General features: G+C 46.4%; 1 protein-coding gene across 2 annotated transcripts in view; it reads left to right on the top strand.

The window, feature by feature from the left end:
- Positions 1-1,467: 1,467 nt before the first annotated feature.
- The window catches only part of SFXN1 (sideroflexin 1), a 42,592-nt gene continuing 24,987 nt past the window's right edge, over positions 1,468-19,072 (top strand). The window contains exons 1-2 of one of the 2 annotated variants that reach the window (XM_047090961.1): positions 1,468-1,593; positions 16,733-16,907. In XM_047090961.1, the coding sequence (XP_046946917.1) occupies positions 16,744-16,907 (164 nt within the window). In that variant the 5' untranslated portion in view covers positions 1,468-1,593; positions 16,733-16,743. Of the gene's footprint in view, positions 1,594-3,688; positions 3,737-16,732; positions 16,908-19,072 lie in introns of those variants that run through there. The other variant, XM_047090969.1, reaches the window with a different exon arrangement.

Raw genomic sequence — 19,072 nt, 5'->3', positions numbered from 1 at the left:
TATTATATGTACAGAAAGCAGAAGCCGAAGCAGGGATGAACCGAAGTTTGGTGGGTCAGAAAAGAAAAGGAAATACTGGAAGGAAACTTACTAAAAAAAAGTCTGTCAGGGAGAGCGTTGGGGAATAGCATGGAGCATGTACAAGAACTTTTCCAGTCTTTTCACATTCATACGATTATGTATTTAGTTTATCATCATAAATAACTTTGCCGATATAATCTGGAGCTTAAAGTTTCCACTGGCATGTTAACATAAAAGGAAAAAAAAAAGATTCTCACCAAATTCCCTGTTCTACCATGAGGAAAATGTCATCTTGTGAGATACTCAGCAAGATCTTTCTCCAGCTCACTGAACTTTTACTATGCTCAGAAATGTACCCCCTTCTTTGCTGACTTAAGCATTGTTTTATTTTTGCCATGCCTTGAACAGTTCAAAGTCCACATTAAAATGCAAGGGTTTTGCAACCTTTGTTGATGCAAGCCTCGCAAGAATTCCCAAGCACTCAGCTTCCTTATCAACAAAACTGAAAACTACGATCTTAGTTTCCATGGAAGCTGTTTCCAAAGGCCGTTTATTTGATACAATGGACACTTTTTATTTCTGCATCCTCAGCTCCTTTCTACTTCCTTCCTCTGCCTCCTTTTCCTACTTTTTCAAATCTGAGCTGAGTGCAACCATCTCTGGGAGTCCCCTTCCCCCAAATCAATCAGGAATGGAAATCTAACTTGAAAGAACTTTGTGATTTAAAAAAGAAAAGAAAAAGAAAAGAGTGTATGTGAGTAGCTTTCCAAGGCCTGAAATGATGTCATCTGAACTCTGTCTCCCTTGCATCTTTCAGCTTAGTTTCTCTTCTGTAGATTGGCAGAAAGTCCGCCCTGACCAATATCCCCTTATCCATGTTCTCCCAGCTCTGTAACTCCAATAGGGGCGAGGGAAGGGGACGAGTCTACATATAAACACAGGACAGGATTCTGTTTGGTCCAGCTTGGGTCTCGTACCCAGAACGTGGTAGGTATGAGAAGATAAAAGATTGATGATCTGACTAGGATCAAATGAAACAAGAAGGGGAATGAATTGGAAGTGAAGGCGTGTCAGTTCTCTTTTTTTTCTTTAATGTTTATTTATGTATTTGAGAGAGAGAGAGAGAGAGAGGGAGGGAATCCCAAGAAGGTTGTGGGCTGTCAGTGAAGAACCTAATACGGGGCTCGAACTCATGAACTGTGATACGACCTGAGCCAAAATCAAGAGTCAGACTCTTAACCTATCGAGCCACCCAGGCATCCTGAAGATGTATCACTCCTAAGCCTTCGCCTCAAGAAGCACTGAGTTTCCTTCTTCTATATCTATCTCTGTCCCTCCACCCCCTTGTCAGTCCAATTGTCCCAGCTGAGTCCCCAGACATGTAAAAGAGCCCTGCTAAGATCCACAAAGCCACTGACAGCCCACAGCTGACCAGACATGAGTAAGCCTTGCTGAGCCCAGCTCCTATCAGCACAACTTCCAGTCAACATAGGCTCAGGCACAAAAATAAATGTTCATTGTTGTATACTCCTGAGGTTTCGTGGCTGTGCTGGAACATCACTGTGGCAACAGGTAACTGATACGCTCTGTATCTACTCTACCTCTCTTGCAACCCCATTCTGCAGGCAAGCTAGTCAGTCCCTCCTCCAAGCCCTCAGCACTTAGCTATACAGCCCGCATTATACTGTTGCAATTCTTATATTGAATTATAATCATTTCTTGTAATTACTTGTTTACATCTCTATCTCCTTGCCAACAAGCCCTGTGAATGAACCATTTCTTTTCTTTCTTTTTTTTTTTTTTCCATCGTTTTGAGCCAAACACTTGCACAGGGTTTGGTAAGGAACATAAACTGCTTCAACATTCGTAGGAATTCTGAGGATAAGGAGTGCTACCAAAAATTTTGTGAAACCCGTGCTGAGTGTCCAAATAAATTACTGACCAGCTTGAAAATCTTTACTTACGCATCGGGCCGATTTCTTTTTTCTTCTCTGTGAGTTGCATAGCCATGATTTTTGTATGTCTTTCCATTGGGTGGTTTCTTCTTATTAGTTTGTAAATTTTTTTAAAATATTTTCTGGGTAGGTATTCTTTACCATATCCATGCATTGAAAATATTTCCTCCCAGTCTGTGAACTTTTCACTTTTTATGGTATCGTTGGTGAGCATGAATTTTTGAGTTTTAATAAGGTTTAACTTTTCAATCTTGCCTATTTTGTACTTTTTGTGTTTACTTAAGAATGACTCCTTCTCCCAGGGTCATAAACATACCCTCCTCTATTGTCTGCTAAAAACTTGAGAGCTTTGTTTCTCATACTTGGGTCTTTAATCCACCTGGAGCTGAGTTTTGTGTATGGTACAAGTAAAGATTCAATTGCCCCAGTATTATTTAGTGAATATTTAACCTACGCCCCTCACTTGGGATGCCAGCTCAGAGCACATTTCTGTAAGTGCAGGGTCCATGTAGGGTATTGCTGTTTGGCTGCACTAAGCTATTTGTTGCACAAACATACTACCTCTCTGTATTTATAGCATGAATCACTCCCCCCTCCTCTTTTTCTTCAAAATTGTTTTGGCTATTTCTGGTTCTTTGTTTTTCCCTATACATTTTATAGTCCTTTTATCTAGCTGTGCGTACACACTCTGATACCCACTGGATTTGTCAGGATTTTGTTTGGGATTGCATTACATTTATAGGTTATTTGGGGGAAGAATTTAGGACTTTAAAAATGGAGTCTTCCGGGGCGCCTGGGTGGCGCAGTCGGTTAAGCGTCCGACTTCAGCCAGGTCACGATCCCGCGGTCCGGGAGTTCGAGCCCCGCGTCAGGCTCTGGGCTGATGGCTCGGAGCCTGGAGCCTGTTTCCGATTCTGTGTCTCCCTCTCTCTCTGCCCCTCCCCCGTTCATGCTCTGTCTCTCTCTGTCCCAAAAATAAATAAACGTTGAAAAAAAATTAAAAAAAAAATGGAGTCTTCCTCTCCATGAACATGATGTAATTCACCATATACTGCATTTCATCTATCCCCAAGATATACCCAGAACCCAATAATTCTCACCGCCTCACTTGTATCAACCTGGTCCAAGCCGCCATCTTATTTCCCTGGCTAGCCAGGGTAGCCACCCTACTGACCTCTTTCTGTCTCCATGTCCTGCAGCCTATTCTCCATACCGTAGCCAGAGCGAGTGTTTTCAAAGACGTAAGTCAGACCATGGCACCTGTACCACCTACAATGGCCTTGTGGCACCAGTTGTGGCTAACTCCACACTCGGGGGGACACGGGTTTAAATGAATGGATGAGCGACTGAATGAGCGGCTGCGAACTCTCCTTGAAGAAATGATTTGCCCAATTTCCATTGGTTAAGCCCAAATGGGAAGCGCTGGCACCGGCCTGAGCAGAGAGGGCCACCGACCGCCTGGAGGCCGAAGTTGGGACTTCACCGCGGGGCGCGAGAGCGGGGAGGGGCCAGAAGCGAGAGCGCGGGCACGAGGGAGCGCGCCGGGCGCAGCGCGAGGCCAGGCTGACGGCGCGGCGAGTCGGGGGCGGGTCCGGGGCTCCACGCGGCCGCCTGGCTCCGCACGGGGACGCGCTCCGAGGGCGCGCGCGGAGCGGCGGCGGCGCGCGGGGCCGCCCTGGCGGGAGAATCGCTTCCGGTGGCGGCGCGGGCAGCGCTGAGCGGGGAGTGCCAGCGGCGCGGGCGGCGGGTGGCGGGGAGCGGTGAGTTGCGGGTGTCGGGCCGAGCCGGGGTGGGTGGGAAGCGCGCGGGGAGCCCGGCGGAGGGGCGCGGGCAGGGGCGGAGGGGCGCGGGCCGGCAGGCGGGTTGCGCGGAGACCCCCCTCCCCCTCCGGGCCGGAGGTCGGGAACCCCCGCGCCGTGCCGGGGACTCCCGGGCCAGGGGTCCCGGCACCTTGGGGACCCCTGCCCTCCCGCTGTCTGGCCGCCCCCCACCTGCAGCAGCCCGACCTGTCCCCGAGGCCCCCTGAGCCCCGGCGGTGGAGTGCGGTCTCGCCCCGGACGGGAAGGGGCTCACCCATCCACGCCCGCACGCGCCCTGCCACGCTGTGCTCGGCCGCGTGACCAGACTCCCCGCGGTGAGGACACCCAAAATGGCTGCCGCGGGGACAGGCCACCGCGCTACGGGCGCGAGTGATTGCCTGGTGACCAGGTGTTACCGACCCTACCCTCATGTCCCCACACTCTTAGCTCTTGGTTTCTCCTCCCGGCGCAGAGCAGGGCTCCTTGATCGGGTCAGAGACCACCCGGCCCCTGCCCTAGAACTCGCGATCTTGCAGGAAAGAGGGGAGCGAGTGGTCCTGGCCCCACCTTGCATCTCCATGCCCTCTTGATCTTTCCCACGTGTCACGGGTCTCCAACCTCCCCGGAATGACAACCGCGGTATCTGCTAAGCTTGTGCAGTGATTTCTTTCGGTCCATTTACTTTTACATTCTTTCAGCCCCGTGAGGTGCTTGGTGGTGGTGTCCATGATCCAGATGAGGAAGCTGGTACTCAGAGAGGTTAAGTAAGCAGCACAAGGTCGCATAGTTGGCCATCTGTAGAGCAAGGCCACGTCTCAGCTTAAGTGTTACTTGCCCATGACTGTGTTGTCTAAAATTGCCCCCTCACGCATCCATTCTTTGTTAGGTTACCCCTGTGGGTTTTCTTCAATAGCATTTGTCACCAGTTGGAATTAACTGTGTTTACTTGCTCGTTTTCTTCTCTCATCTTGTGATCAGGGCCTGTTTGTCGTGCTCACCTATCTGTCCCTACCTACATCCAGCAATCTCCTGTACCAGGTAGACCCTCAATGAATACGCGTTGGGTGCCTGAATGACAACGCCTACCTCCGAGTGACTTCGGAGCGTAAGCACTTAACCACCTCATGGACAGCTGCCTTCTGAACCCCCACTGCATTTTGTTTGTACTTCTCTCAAACTCATAATCTCTCTTGTGCCTCGCCTTCTAGATTTTGACTCGGGTGCCTCTTGCTTTTCTCTTCCTTGGTCTATCCCCGGTTCGCTGAGCTGCTTCCAGGCATTGCAATAGGTGGGAGGTGGGTATGCAGGTAAATAAGGAGGCTCTGCGACTCTTACGGTGCTGGAGTCAGACTTGACATACAAGGTATACAGGATTGGGGGGGATCTCTTTGAAAAAATGCGTGGAGGCTCTACCAAGAAGTTCTGGGGCCTCTAGCAGGTCTTTCTCCCTAGGACTGCAGGTGTCCAGCTTGCAAAAATGACAGTGTTTGGAAGGGAAGATCTACCAGATCCTGCCTTAGCCCTACATATAATTGCTCTAAGTATGCCCTCAAGGGTTAGATTGAGGGTGCAGGCTTTTAAGCCCCGTGGGCCTTCAGAAAAGGGACAGTATCTGGTGTAGTTGTCAGAGAGGAACCTGCATAGCAAAGCAAAGTCTGGCTGGACTTCAGAGGTGGTCATATATTTAGAATGCTCTTAATGCTCTGTAGAAGTCTCATGAAATCTCATGCCAATGGATGTAAGATGATGCCAACAGGGAGGAAACATCCCTCCCCCTCTTCGCTTCCTGGGCAGAAATCTTAGAGGACGACCAGAGCAACAGTGACCTTACGAATCGGTCCATCGTCCCAACTTCTTTGCTCTCCAGTGCCTTAGAATAAAAATATGGATGGCATCTACGTCCATCCTCCTATGCAGGCAGTGGTCAGATGTATTTAGTTGGAGTATAATCATGGGTGGAACTGACCTTTTGTATGAGGTTAAAGGTAAGACATCGGTAGCAGTAATCAAATAAAAAAAAAAAGGCTGACTTATCTGGAAAGTGAAAAATTAAAGTATCAAACCTGTATGTAATTATACAAAGTTCAAAGTTATTGACATTTTAGTTAACTGTTACTTTGTCACATATTTTCAGGTACAGTATCTATAACATGATTTGATTCTTTTTTTTTAAATTTTTTTAACATTTACTCAGTTTTGAAAGGCAGAGAGAGACAGAGCGCGAACGGGGAAAGGGGCAGAGAGAGAGGGAGACACAGAATCCGAAATGGGCTCCAGGCTCCGAGCTGTCAGCACAGAGCCCGACGCGGGGCTCGAACCCACGGACCGCGAGATCACGACCTGAGCTGAAGTCGGACGCTTACCCGACTGAGCCACCCAGGCGCCCCCATGATTTGATTCTTTAAAGCAGGTGGTAAAATATTCAACTGAATATGTCTAAAATAGTATGTTAACATTTGTATAGGCTGATGCCACCATCTCAAGTAGAAACCAATAGCATTAAAAAAAAGAAAGAAAATGGATGAGAACTTCACCCCATCCTAAGAAATTAAGAAACCCATACGCAAAGTTGATCTTGACTGCTGGAATATGACTGATGATTGTATTGTCACTGGGATGCTTTAAAGTTAATCCAAGAGTGGGATCTGCATTGTGGGGTGGGAAGTAGGGGGCGGGGAGGGTGCTGACAGGGAGATAGGCAGAAGGCGTTAATTCTCCATGTCTTCCCTCGGTTCTAGAAAAGCCCCCCCTGGAATAGAGGAAAGTGTGCAACAGAAAGCCATTGATGAGTGGAAATGCGCTTTGAAGGAATCTAGTTCTTTGCACAGGATTCAACTTTCTGGTCTGTAATTTGGTCTCCTGTGTGGCCACACCCTCGAGAAAGGAACCCTGTGCCTGGACGACCAGCCCAAACAAATTAGTAAATGTGCTGTTAGGCTTCTTGGGTTAGGGTGATTGCCCCTGGCAGGCACATCACCTGTGGGCCCCCTGGGGTCAGAAACGTGGTGGAAAGTCAGACAGAAGCACGGATTGCAGGTTGTGCCATCTTGGGTGTGGAACTTGATTTTTCTGAGCAACTCTACAAAACTGGGGACGTTTTCTTGGAGAACAGAAATGAGGGTTTGGCATCGAATAATCCCGGAAAGCCTAGCATCTGGCATAGTGGGCACTCAGTCACATTGCCCAGACGGTGACTTTGACGGGGTGTTTCACACCTGCCTGGCCCTAACTAAACCAGGGCAACTAGGATTTCTTACCTCTTTCAAACTGCAGTTGTTTTAATCAACAGCAAGGGTACAGTTTAATAATTTAATTTCCATCGTTAATCTTTAGCCAGGGTTGAAGGTCTTTGTTACTAAGTCCCCAATAAAAAGCATATTCTCTGCTAACCTGTTTCCTGCAAAGTTTCGGCAAAAAATTTTTTTCCAGTATTTAAGCATTTTCTTGGCATGTAGCTAAAAGTTTGAAACAAAGTTTCTCTTGGAGGGAAGTTATTTTTGATAGACACTTTCGATCATCATCTTCAGGCAGCCAAGCTCCAGTCCGTTTCTCCCCCAACCCCATCACCACCACCATTGCCAGGGACTGTATTTATGGGCAGGACTTCAGCCAGTGAGGACATCCACTCACAGGAAACTGGCTTGTTAGAAATGTTTCCTACCTTTATTTAGCATTTTGCAATTAATAAAGGTTTAAAGCTCTCTTGTGTACCTCAGCTTGCTCTATGAGCCACCTCTTATCTCCATTCTATAGATGATAATATTGAGGCTCAGAGATGTGAAGTGAGTCACCCAGTGACATGCCTACAAAGGAAGTGACAGAATCAGGACTCTAGTCCACAGTGCATTTGGTCCAGTCCCGATCTGATTCCATACACTGTCAGGGTAAGTGCTCGCAGGACCAGGCCATAGGGCAGGAAGCTACTCTCATCAGGAACCAGCCAGAAAGAACAGACCCAGCAACCAGTATTAACGGCCAGGGAGTCATCTAAATGTCTACACTGGCCCTCCAAAAGGGTAAGCATCTTCCCTTAACTGGGAGGGCATTTGGTCATTATTTATTTATTATTTTTTATCTTCTTCCCATGGTGTTTCCCAAACTTACCTAATCATAGGATTCCCCTGGTGTACTTCTTAAGAATCTATTTCCGAGGCCCCATCCACAGCTCTACTGAATCGGAATCTCCGGGGAAATGCTATCCTGGTTACAACCCCTTCTCCCAGGAGCAGGGTTCTGGAGGAGCCAGAGGACTTAGGTTAACGTTCCAACGCCCCTACGTACTTGAGCAAGTTAGCTCAGGAAACTGTTGTGAGGGTTAGAAGAGTTGGTAATCTAAGGAAAGCTCTTGGAACAGATGGTTGTTAAATATTAGTGGTGGTTATTAGGTAATATCCCAGTTTCATCCATAAAGATCCAGAAACTTGGAACAGTGGGCTAATGCATACAAGGTCGCAGAGTCATTGGTGGAGCTGGGATTTGAACTCAGATCTGCTGCCTCCACAAACACAGTCTCCTAACCACTATACCTTCCTTTCAGGGATCCCAAGTTATGAGACAGTTGGTTAAGTACAACCAAACGGATGGAAACCAAACGGATCACCATTGCCTAATTGGTGCAGACTTCAGCAGCCGTGAAGGCTTATATGTAGTAGAAGGTGGTCCTCGTTCTAGGAACCGGGGGGTGGTTTTCGCCTTTGTATAGCTGTGCACTGACTGTGTGACATCTAACAGAAATGCCCTCCCAGAATTGTTCATGAAGATTGTGATGTAATTTGAATAATGACTTGGAAGGAGATGGAGTTCATTAACATTGCCAGTAGGCCTATGATAGATAATGTAGTCCTGTGTTATGAGTAGAGGAACTTTGTCATGCCACTCTGGCTTTAAAAGCTTATGGATTCTGTGACTTAGTCATTGTGTACTTCAGAGCAGGCTTACTCCATATAACGGATATTCTTGAGAATTATGTACAGATTTGGATACCAGAGTCACTCAGCAAGATTTGTGATCTGATAACTCAGTTAAAGACTTTATCGGCAGAGTTGGGCAATGTCCATGCATAATAAGCTCTGTGTACGAAGGATGTCTGCAGGTTTTTGGGGGGAAATTTAGGTTGTGATCATTAAAATGTTTGTTTTTCAACTACTGTTCACAGTATATATTGGGTCTTTCCAAACCCAAGACCAAGCCGGTGTTGGGTACAAGGGAGGCCTTCAATGGATACTGAATATATCAAGTAATTTTGTTTGTGAATTAATGAATAAAAAGGCTTGGAGAAATTTATTTTGATGAGGCTCCCTGATACTATATTTATGCAAACCCTTAGCCAAGGGTTTGAATTCTGACAGTTTTCCTCCTAAGAGATTATTTCTGTCCCCTCTCAGGGGTTAATTAATGAATCAACATATATAATTTGTAAAATAATCTCTTTGGAAATGTCATTTAAATCCGGTCTAATTCTCTAATTATTAATGGTGCCAGATAGCCACATCCTGAGTTCATTCCAAGTGATTTTGTCTCTAAGTGATAAAGCTTTGGCTTTCTTTTAATTGCAAAGTGATGTCAGTCATCCACAGAAAACTTATAAAGTATGTCTGTAAATTTTTTTTAATTATTATTTAATTGCTTATTTAATTTATTTATTTTGAGAGAGACAGAGAGCACAAGCAGGGGAGAGTCAGAGAGAGAGGGAGAGAGGGAGAGAGGGAGGATCCCAAGCAGGCTCCACACCACCAGCAGAGTCAGGTGTGGGGCTCAAACTCACAAACCGTGAGATCATGACCTGAGCCGAAACCGAGAGTCGGATGCTTAACTGACTAAGCCACCCAGGTGCCCCTGTATGTATGTATTTTTTAAGAGAGAGAGAGCACATGAGCTGAGGAGAGGAGCAGAAGGAGAGAGAGAGAGAGAGAGAGAGAGAATATCTTAAGCAGGCTCTATGCTTAGTGCAGAGCCCGACGCGGGGCTCAATCCCACAACCCCCTGGGATCATGACCTGAGCTGAAGTCAAGAGTCAGACGCTCAACTGACTGAGCCAGCCAGGCACCCCTCATGGAAAAGATTGTTGAGTAAGAGTTCATACCTCATTTGGTCAGGCTTCAGGAAGCTCCTTACAGCTACTTAAACATATAAAGAGGTCACCTTCACCAGCCGTTTCCCCGTAATATCTCTGTTCTGGACTCTTCACAGCCTCCTTCCCTCCTCAGCAACCCTTATTCCATCATTTCAGATCGTGCAAGCTGAGTCTGTTGAACGTCAGAAGTGTGCCAAGATGGTATTGTGTAAACCGTAACATTTTGCTGTTGGGCATGTGCAGTTGTCACAGTGGCCGGGAACTGGCTCCTAAGTTCCTGCTGGGGGAGGTCTTCACTTACTGCCTCCGTGGCTGTGATGTTCCACAGTCCTGTCTCTCTCTCCGTGGCATCATTTCTGAAGGTATTTCAGCAGTTCTGCGTAACTGTGAAGGCCTCAGGTAGACGTGCGAAGGGGACATCCTCCCCACTGCTGCCTTCTGATTCTCGAGATGACTCTTTCATTCACTTCAGGTGTGATAAAGCCAGTAAACTCACGCATTCTTGAACACATTCTTTGGCGTCCCGTGCAGGCATCCCTTTAAGGTATTGCATTTTTCCTTATCCGTGCTGCTTTGGCAGTCCAGAGATGTACATCTTGTTCTCTGAAACTTTCTTCTGAACCATTTTGGCTTCTTGATCATTCCTCCTGCCACCAGTATCACAAGGTTGTACATCATGATGACTTCCTCCGGTGTTCTCTGCAGAAATTCCTAGTTGATGAGTATCTGTCATAAAACTGTCAGCATCCGTTGTTCATGAAAAACTGTCAGAACCATGTGCTCAGCTGTGTGTGAGAACATCTCTCTAAAAAGGTGTCTGATCTTGGACCAGTTTCAAGCCAGTCAGGGTGAGGGAGCTAGCCCAGGAACCCCAGACCTTCAGATGACTGCTCATTTTATGGGTGAACCAGACTGTGAGGAAACCAAGCTCATTCCTTCTCCTCCCACCCCTGGGGACTCGGCTTCCTCCCTACAGAGGTGCCCAAGGGGGGCACCCCCAACCCTCCAGCGCAAACAGCTGGTCAGTACCCAGTATGTGGGGGCCAGTGCCATCTGCCAGTCAGTGGGCACCCAGGACGTGGTGGTTTGACCAAGCGGTCAGGCCCAGTCATGGCCCAGCAAGCAGGCAGAAAGGGGGCATGCCTCAAAGACCCCCGCGTGGTGGCAGAGGCCACGCTGGCTCATTCACCCTGGAGATGGCTGCGTGATCAGAGACCCAGATGGGTCTCAGTCCCCTCCCTTAGCCAGCTCCAGGTACAAAATGCAGCGTGCCTGGGGTAATGATGAGAGGGGTCCCCAGCAGCGCCTCGGTGCCCCCTCAGCCTGCAGCCCCCAGCACCCTGGCTCGGTGCACAAAGTGCTGCTGTCTGGTCTGCAGTCAGAGCACCCAGGCCCGGGCATGGACAGGAGGGGAGACAAATACCCCAGGGCAGTGGCGGGACCACTCCTGCCCCCCCCCTTTTTTTTATGTTTTTATTTTATTTTTGAGAGAGAAACAGAGCATGAGCAGGGGAGGGGCAGAGAGAGAGGGAGACACAGGATCTGAAGCAAACTCCATGCTCTGAGCTGTCCGTGCAGAGCTGACATGGGGCTCGAACTCATGGACTGTGAGATCATGGCCTGAGCTGAAGTCAGACGCTTAACCGACTGAGCCACCCAGGTGCCCCACGGCCCTACTGATTTTTAATGTGGACTAGGAAATACATTTTTGAAAAGGAAAAAAAAAAAAACACCAAAAAACCCCAAAGTGGAACTCCTGATTCTAGACACTGGTTGATTTGTTTAAAGTTGAGAAAGTGGAAGTGTGCTTGAAGGTTCATGTGTGAAAAAGGCTTGTCTAATTGAAACATGGGCATCACAGTTAATAATTAAAAATTTACTTGGTTTGAGACCAGCTGTCTTGGTAAGCGTGTTAATATGACATTCCTGATGAGGCTTCATGTTTTTGAAATGCATGGGGGGGCAGAGACAGGTTATGAAGGCTAATTGGTATTTCTTATGCCAATGTACAGTGCTATTTGAAATCCTTTCTAAGTAGGGAGAACGGTGCTGTATTAGTTTCCTTTCGCCACTATAACAGACCACGACAAAATTAATATTTGTAAACCAGCACATTATTTGATAGTTCTGGAGTCCGGTGGTCTAAAATGAGTCTGTGTTACTTCTGGAGGCTCTTTGACTTTTGCAGCTTCCAGAAGCTGCCCATGTTCCTTGGCTCACGGCCTCACGTCACCCCAGTCTCTGCTCGTCTCACATCGGTTCTTCCGGCTCTGCCTCACCTGCCCTCCTCTTTCTCTCGTGGGGGCTCTTGTGATCGTATCAGACCCACCTGAGTAAGCCCCGGTGGTTCCCAGTCTCAAGAGCCCTGCCTTAGTCACAGCAGCAGAGTCCCTTGGTCACAGAAGGTGACCATGCGTGCGGCTAAGACGTGCACATGTTGGGGAGGGGCATCATTCTGCCTACCACAGGTCCTTACAGGGCCCATCACTAAAAGCTTTCAGGGTTGGGGTTTTGGTGGGCTTGGCCGGGAGTCTGAAGATCAGCCTCCTAGCTCCCTTGCTGGGTAGGTGAGGATTAGTTGTGAGTAGCATCTCAGAATCTTGCTTTCCTCCTCGTTGAGCACGCTGTCAGGAGAGCTGAGGTAGACTCTTCTGCCACGGCGTGTAGCAGGAGCTGGCACTCTTAGGCTAGCATCTAGCCCAGTTCCTGGCATGTAATAGAAACTCCAGACGTGTTGGGGTTCCTTTCTTCCATCTCTCCCCTTTTCCTTTGCCTAAAGAAGGACTCCTTCTTTAGGCAAAGAAGGCCTCCACAGCTTGCTTCTTGCTCACATGTTCTAGGGTCACCACAGGGTCCTTGTAGTGCAGAACTTCATAGTGTCCGTAGACATGTTAGTATTTAAACAAAAAAGGAGGGCCTCAAAGATACCAGTTCTGTGCAGGCGTTAATTGATGTACTTTGAGGGGAAAAATAGCTAAATGAGAGCGGTAGAGTAGAGTAGAGAGAGCTGGCAGACCAATGCCCGGGAGTGCAGTCCTGCTTTGGGCTGTCCAGCTTGTCTTCAGCCACCAGCACCAGTCACACAACCCGGGCAAGTTATTTGCAGCCTCTGGGCCTCCGTCTCCTCATCTGTGTGGTGCAGTTAAAAATGGCGAGTCAGGGGCCCCTGGGTAGTTCAGTCGGTTAAGCGTCCAACTTCGGCTCAGAGCATGGTCTCACGGTTCATGGGTCCAAACCCTGCATCGGGCTCTGTGCTGACAGCTCAGAGCCTGGAGCCTGCTTCGGATTCTGTGTCTCCTTCTCTCTCTGCCCCTCCCCAACTTGTGCTCTGTGTCTCTCTGTCTCTCAAAAACAAATAAATGTAAAAAAAAAAAAAAAAAAAAAATCTCATGCCTGGCCTTCTGCTAGGCCTACTGGGTCAGAATCTCTAGACAGGAGATAGTGATTGCCTTTGCGGGGACAAACCGTTCCCTAAGGAGGAACACGTAACGTGTGTGTACCATCTCTCCCTACTTGCAGCCACCATTGCTGAGAGTTTTTAGAACGTGCAGAGCTCTGCAGTGTTCCCCTCCCCCTGGACTGGCTCCTCAGGGGGCTGTATTCTCCGGTCTTCACATTCCCAAATGGGAGTAACCACCTACCAAGGTGTTCTTCATTTTGGCCAGCTGGACTACCAAGGGATTCACTTGGCCTGTTTTCTAGGACACCACCCTGTCCTGCTTTTCCTCATGCTGGTCACTCCTTGTCAACATCCTTTGCTGTAGCCCCACCTGCTGAATCCCCTCCACTCCCTGCGGGGCACGAAGGTGTCTCAGCAGGCAAGTCTGGAAGCTACTGCTCTCCTGGGTGTGAATTGGAGTTTTTGTTTTGCTTTTTGTATGTTTTGTAACACATTTGATGTATTCGAATTCATAATTTAGACATTTCTCATAACAGTGGCACAACTCTTTGATGTGTACTACATAGCCCTTGATTTTGATGTGTTCTAGTTTGAAATTTAAGACGTTTTCTCTTACCATAGCCCGGTCAGCCAAAACCCAGCAGGGACAAAGCTGTAGTCAACAAAGTCACGTTCATTGGCTTCTTGCATTGAGGGAGACCACACACCAGAGGAACCAACAAAGGAGGAGATAAATCTTATAGAGCATCTTGGAGAACAGTGGACTTTAGATGAAGTTCAGTGAAACAGTATTTTGATTGGCTTCAAGCAGGGCTGCGTGTTAAGGTCTAGACCCTGAAGTGGTCCCACTGCCCTGTTTCCTTGGAAATTACAGCGTTAAAAATTTGTGGAATGTCGTGTCCAGAAACTCTGTGATAAACTCCACACCTAGGCTGGGAATCCAGGCTCCTTTTCTTTTCTTTCCTTTTTTTTAATATGAAGTTTATTGTCAAATCGGTTTCCATACAACACCCAGTGCTCATCCCAACAGGTGCCCTCCTCAATGCCCATCACCCACTTTCCCCTGCCACCCCCCATCAACCCTCAGTTTATTCTCAGTTTTTAAGAGTCTCTTATGTTTTGACTCCCTCCCTCTTTTTTTTTTCTTCCCCTCCCCCATGGTCTTCTGTTAAGTTTCTCAGGATCCACATAAGAGTGAAAACATATGGTATCTGTCTTTCTCTGTATGACTTATTTCACTTAGCGTAACACTCACCAGTTCCATCCACTTTGCTCCAAAAGGCCATATTTCATTCTTTTTCATTGCCAAGTAGTATTCCATTGTATATATAAACCACATCTTCTTTATCCATTCGTCAGTTGATGGACATTTAGGCTCTTTCCATAATTTGGCTATTGTTGAAAGTGCTGCTATAAACATTGGGGTACAAGTGCCCCTATGCATCAGCACTCCTGTATCCCTTGGGTAAATTCCTAGCAGTGCTATTTTTTAATCTTTTGAGGAACCTCCACACTGTTGTCCAGAGCTGCTGCACCAGTTTGCATTCCCACCAACAGTGCAAGAGGGTTCCCGTTTCTCCACATCTTCTCTAGCATGTATAGTCTCCTGATTTGTTCATTTTAGCCACTCTGGTGTGAGGTGGTATCTCAGTGTGGTTTTGATTTGTATTTCCCTGGTGAGGAGTGACGTTGAGCATCTTTTCATGTGCCTGGTGGCCATCTTGATGTCTTTAAAGAAGTGTCTATTCACGTCTTTTGCCCATTTCTTCACTGGATTGTTTGTTTTTCGGGTGTGGTGAGGTCTTTTTTGGTTTGGTGAGATCTTTATAGATTTTGGATACTAGCAGGCTCCTTTTCTTTGTGAAGAGTGGAATGTTTCATTCTTTCTGTTGGATTTCCAATAGCAAAGTTTCTAACAGTTTGTGATTATAGAAAACAAGGTGTCTGGGTGAGATAAGAAAGCAGTGGTCACTCCAAGAAGGACAGTGTTATGACACTTTACAGCTGCATCGTGACCTTGGGAGAAGTATGGTTTCCCATTAACTTTGCAGTTGGCTTCATCTGTGTTTGCTAGTCCAGCTGGCTTTATGAACAGCAGACCTGATTTTTACCTTCTCACTCTTCCTGACCGGCTATGTCACACACACTAGATTTCTCACGTCTGTTGTCCTAACACGTGCGCTTTTGATCCGGTGGGCTGTGGTACGTATTGAGAGTTTGATAAAGCCCGGTGACCAGAGTGCCTAGCGTCTGCACCTGGCATCTTGCCGTACCTAAGAGCTTGTGAAGCACCTGGAGAAGAAAGCTGCTATTCGAACTGGTATTAGAAATGTAGGGGAGGGAGACAGGAATACAAAAGCAATGGTTTGAAGCCTTCATAGTGATCCAGTCCTTCAATCTGCTAATGTCATGCAGAGATCAAGCCTAAGGAGATCACCAGCTTTGAAGAGATCAGAGACAAGGATACAACATGATTTATCATGGTGAAAAACTGGAAATAACTTAAACATTAAAGGTGTTGTTATATACCCAAAATGAATATTTAGTGCCGTGGGAAATGCTCATGAAATAAGCACAAAACAAAAAAAATCAGGAAATTAAAATACAGAGTATGATATCAACTTTATTTTTTTATTTATATGATAATATGTATAAAAAAATGCCTGCAAGGAATTACCAAAACATTAAAGATGTTTATTTCAGTGTGGCTAAATTAGCAGAGGTTTTGTTTCTTCTGTGTTTTCTACAATAAGCTTACGTTATTCAGAATACTACCATAAGCATGCATTTTAATAATACAGTGCAGTTTTAAAAATAAGTGTGTATCACTCAGAGAAAGAAATTATTTACTTTGGGGAAAATAGTAATGGTCCTTAGCCACAAACTACACTAAATGCTGCAGTGTTACTCTTATTCATGGGATTGCGCCACTGTGCTTTTTCCACTATGTTAGATTGAAGAACATAACTTGTCTTTTTGATTGGTGGCTTATATGCTCAACAAGCCTGCCTGAATCTGAATCTTGTTCTAATTGTAGGATGTTTAGCATTTACTTAACCCTTTTTTGCATAATTAGTCACTTCTGGTAGAAACAACAAATTTAATAGGCCAGAGTGCAGTAGTAGTTTGAGAAAAGGGGTTTCAAACTTCAGACCCTGTTACTGCTGATGTTAATTTTAACTTTTTATATTTCTTTTTTTTCTAGAGTATTTCTAGGCTTCCAAAAGTTAAGGAGTGATGAAATACTATGTGTCTATAAAGAGAAATATGTGGGAAATTAGTGAAATTTGGTTAAGATCAGGTGGGATTTATGGACAAAGTAAGCTTTGGGTGTAGATGGTCCTTCTGCCAGGTATAGCCAAGTTATTTTTGTAAATAGGAATGTACATAAATCTTTGCCTGAAGGCTGATGTGACTCTAAGTTTGTAAAACGTGTTGGAATATTGTAAGCCTTGACTAGACTTGTCTCTTTGACCCTCTGCAGAGTCCAGGACGATGTCTGGAGAACTTCCAGCAAACATTAACATCAAGGAACCTCGATGGGATCAAAGCACCTTTGTTGGACGAGCCAATCATTTCTTCACTGTGACAGACCCCAGGAATATTCTGTTAAGCAACGAACAACTAGAGAATGCTAGAAGAGTGGTGCATGATTACAGGTAACGTTAACGGCTATGCTTTTTGGTGACTATAGTAATAGGTCGTCCCGTGACCTATTATCTCTAAACCTTCACTTAGTGATTTTACAACTTTCTTTTTAACCAAAAAGAAGAGGAAATAGGAACACACAGCTTATCCTGTTTTATGCTGAGCCTGAATGCAGATATCCAGGGTTCACAGTAACCTGGAAATAAGACATCCATCCCTCCAGCTACTAAGTACCAATCTGTGAGGTCCCCTCTCCCAGCGCTCTGCCTCCTCCTCTTAAGTACACCCCAGCATCTGTAGCCCCCTGTGTATCTTTCTGTCTCCAGATGGAGACAGCATCGTGTAGAAAACAAGTTGTTAAGAGTTAGGGTAGGTTGGTTGCTTCTGAGCTGGAACCTCAGTGAATAAACCCCACGGGCAGGAGCTCAGATGGAAAGATGCCGGTGGCAGGTTTGTAGGTTTGGGCTGCAGTTTATCAACTCAAAGAGTCGGTCATGAGGTCAGAGAAGACAGATGCTCTAGTAAGGCAGTGGTCACACCTGTCTCCATCGAAGACCACATAAGAATATCTCGGGCTTTGTGGGCCACAAAGGGTTTCTGTCGCCTGTTTTTCTTAGTTTGGCGTTTGCGTTGTTGTTGTTTCTTAAACAATCCTTTTAAAAACTTAAAAGCCACTCTTAGCTAGTGAGGCAGACAAGCCAGAAACAGTAGTTTACAGACTCCTGCTCTCGGGGAGAGTCCGCCGGAAGCTGAGAATCGGAGCAGTGGGCACTCGGGCCACAAGCCGCATACACAAGGCAGGAGTTTGATGGTTGGTCACGTGGGTGGTTGGGGAAGGAACCAAGGGCAGCCTGTAAACTCTGTGAGCAGCTCTGAGGCTGGCCGGATCTTAGCATGTGCTTGCGCGTAAAGAGAGAATAGCCGGACAGCAGTGCTGGAAGCATATACAAAAGTACTGAAGAACAAGGCAGGGAGGACAGCAGAAGCACAGTCAGGAATTCAGAAAAGCAGGTGTCCTATGAATCTGGAACAAGCGCCATAAAAAGAGGAGAGGTGGAGAGGAAAAGACAGAGGGGTTGAAAGGGCACAAACACATTGCAAAGAAGCTAACAGTTCTTTGTAAGAGCATGATGAAGCTTCCCGGGAGGCAGTGGCAGGGCATTAATGACGGAGCTGGCTCGGTGAGAGAGTAGAAACAAAGACGTGGGGAGCGAACCGGGGTGCTCTTCCAGCGGTGAAGGGCATGGGGTGGCCCACCTTTCCCACAGAGGGCCAGGTGGTAAATACTTTCAGCTTTGCAGGCCATACAGTCTACATATTCTCTCTTGCATATTCTTCTGTGTTGTTTTGCTTTTTTTTTTTTTTAATGTTTATTTATTTTGAGAGGGAGGGACAGAGCATGAGTGAGGAGGGACAGAGAGAGAGGGAAAGAGAGAGAATCCCAAACATGTTCTGTGCTGTCAGCACAGAGCCTGATGTGGGGCTTGAACTCACGAAACCACGAGATCACGACCTGAAACGAAACCACGAGTCAGATGCTTAACTGACTGGGCCTCCCAAGCACGCTGCTTTTTTTTTTTTTTTTTTTTTTTTTTTTTAAACAACTGTCTAAAAACATACAAACCACTCTTAGCACACAAACCATTCAGAAGCAGGCCATGGGCTGTAGTTTGCCAGTTCTGATACAGAGGAAAAGGTGGAAGCTGACTGGGGTTTGCCAGGAAGTGGCAGAAAGGAACGGAAGGAACTTTTGGGGAGATGAAAACATTCCATACCATGATTCTGGAGGTGGCCACACCACTGTGTACATTTTCCAAAACTCATCAAATCGTACATTTAAAATGGGTGACTTTTATTGCGTTTAAATTATACCTTAATAAAGCTGATGTAATTTCCTGAAAAAAAGGAGATGCTTCCCAATTCATGTGCAACCCTGGTACTGTAAATGACAGAAGTGTGCTGAAAGAAAGCAGTGGCCCATCTTACAAATTCATAAGGCAAAACTCCGAAATAAAATACTGGCACATCAAATCCAGCCTTACGTTAAAACCTGAACAGGTAGGGTTTATTCCAGGAATAAAAAGATAATTTACTTTAGGGCATCTATCACTATAATCTATCACACCAAAGCAGGAAAGTCACATCTTGATAGATGCCCAAAAGAAGGTGAAATTAT

The sequence above is a fragment of the Lynx rufus genome, unplaced genomic scaffold, assembly GCF_022079265.1.
Source record: "Lynx rufus isolate CCGP_SWC_20201006 ecotype Redwood Valley unplaced genomic scaffold, mLynRuf1.p SCAF_1, whole genome shotgun sequence".
NCBI lineage: Eukaryota > Metazoa > Chordata > Mammalia > Carnivora > Felidae > Lynx > Lynx rufus.
This window is presented reverse-complemented; position numbering and strand designations above follow the sequence as displayed.